General features: G+C 39.5%; 1 protein-coding gene across 1 annotated transcript in view; it reads right to left on the reverse strand.

The window, feature by feature from the left end:
• Positions 1 to 1,354, reverse strand: part of LOC118743411 (proton-coupled folate transporter-like) — a gene marked incomplete in the record, with an annotated part of 15,572 nt that overhangs the window by 254 nt on the left and 13,964 nt on the right. The window contains 4 exon segments of the mRNA XM_036476062.1: positions 48 to 394; positions 481 to 617; positions 929 to 1,064; positions 1,138 to 1,324. Coding sequence (XP_036331955.1) covers positions 48 to 394; positions 481 to 617; positions 929 to 1,064; positions 1,138 to 1,324 — 807 coding nt within the window.

A 1,354-nucleotide genomic window follows, 5' to 3' on the forward strand; every position in this document is an offset into this window, starting at 1 on the left:
ACAGAGTCATTACAGTTTCAATACAAAGACTAGGAGGTTAAACTTACAAAATAAGCAAAAATGCTATGAAATATAGCACAGCGCTGATGATGTTGAACATGCCCGGATAGAAGGCGAACGTCGCATTGTAAACGCTGGTGTAGAGTGGTGCTGAGCCTAGTGGAGTGATTGTCTGCAGAGCTGTCGTCACAGAGAAAACTTTGCCGGTTTCATTCGTCGGTGTCACAAAGGAGAGAATGGTCAACAACATCGGAGTAATGATGGTTGAAATGAAGCCCAGCGCGGTAGCCAAATACATTTCCCAGAATTGTTGCGCCGCAGCGCGCACTGTGCTCTCACAAACGGCAGAGAGCAGAGACATAATAGCTATGGTCTCGATAGAAAGTTGCATGTGCTGAAATATTTTGAATGAAAATATTGATGACACACGTTTGTTGGATTCCAATTTGATGCAATTTCAGCAAATTTGTATATACATACCTTTCGAAAAGTGATAATTGCAAAAGTGCCACCAGCAATTTGAATAGCAGCGCTAATAGAGTTGTAATCACTATACTGGCTAACTGTAGTACTGAATTTGGCGCGCAGAAATAAGTAGAAGACATTACTCTCGCCAGCTGAAATAGAAATTTTTGTTTGACTTTAGGATACACATACAAAAAGAATAATAGAATAGAGCAAGTTAAAAATTCTCCTAATTGATGACGCAAACTAAGTTCCATCGATAGTATTCATAACGCCATATTGCATACAAATATGTATGTATGTATGTACAAATTAACCTCAAACATAAATAGTAATTCTTTCGATGAGTATTTTATGTGTCCAATCTCTTCCAGAACTGGGTTTGTCTACCACGAAAGAACACCAACCTTTGACCTTAGCTTCGCTGTAATCGTAACAAAAAAAAATGCTTTATTTTACTTACACGTTGTAAAATTGGAAATAACCAAAGCAATCATCGTAAGCCAAATGAAGGTGCGCATATGATTGGGGCGCTTGGCAGTGCAGGTGCGCACCAAATCAATGAGATGTGTAATACTGAAGAACTGGCTTAGCTTGTACTGCAAGTGAAGATGACGACAATCAATTAGGATCGCTACAATTTACAATTTTTTGTACGCTTTGCTTACTCACCATCAAAGTAGTGTGCTCCACTTTTAAACTCTCCTCATTCACAAAGATTATGTAGACCATAGCTAAGAGCGCCGATAGCGCTGAAATCGCAAATACAACTTGCATACTTGTCTTGGCGAAGAGTGCACCGCCCGCCAATGTACCGGCAACAGTGCCAAGGCCAATTGCGGCATCAGCTAAAACCATTCTGTGTTCAGAAATTAATTTATTATAAAAA

Source organism: Rhagoletis pomonella, unplaced genomic scaffold (genome assembly GCF_013731165.1).
Source record: "Rhagoletis pomonella isolate Grant_MI unplaced genomic scaffold, Rhpom_1.0 Rhpom_scaffold_00007, whole genome shotgun sequence".
NCBI lineage: Eukaryota > Metazoa > Arthropoda > Insecta > Diptera > Tephritidae > Rhagoletis > Rhagoletis pomonella.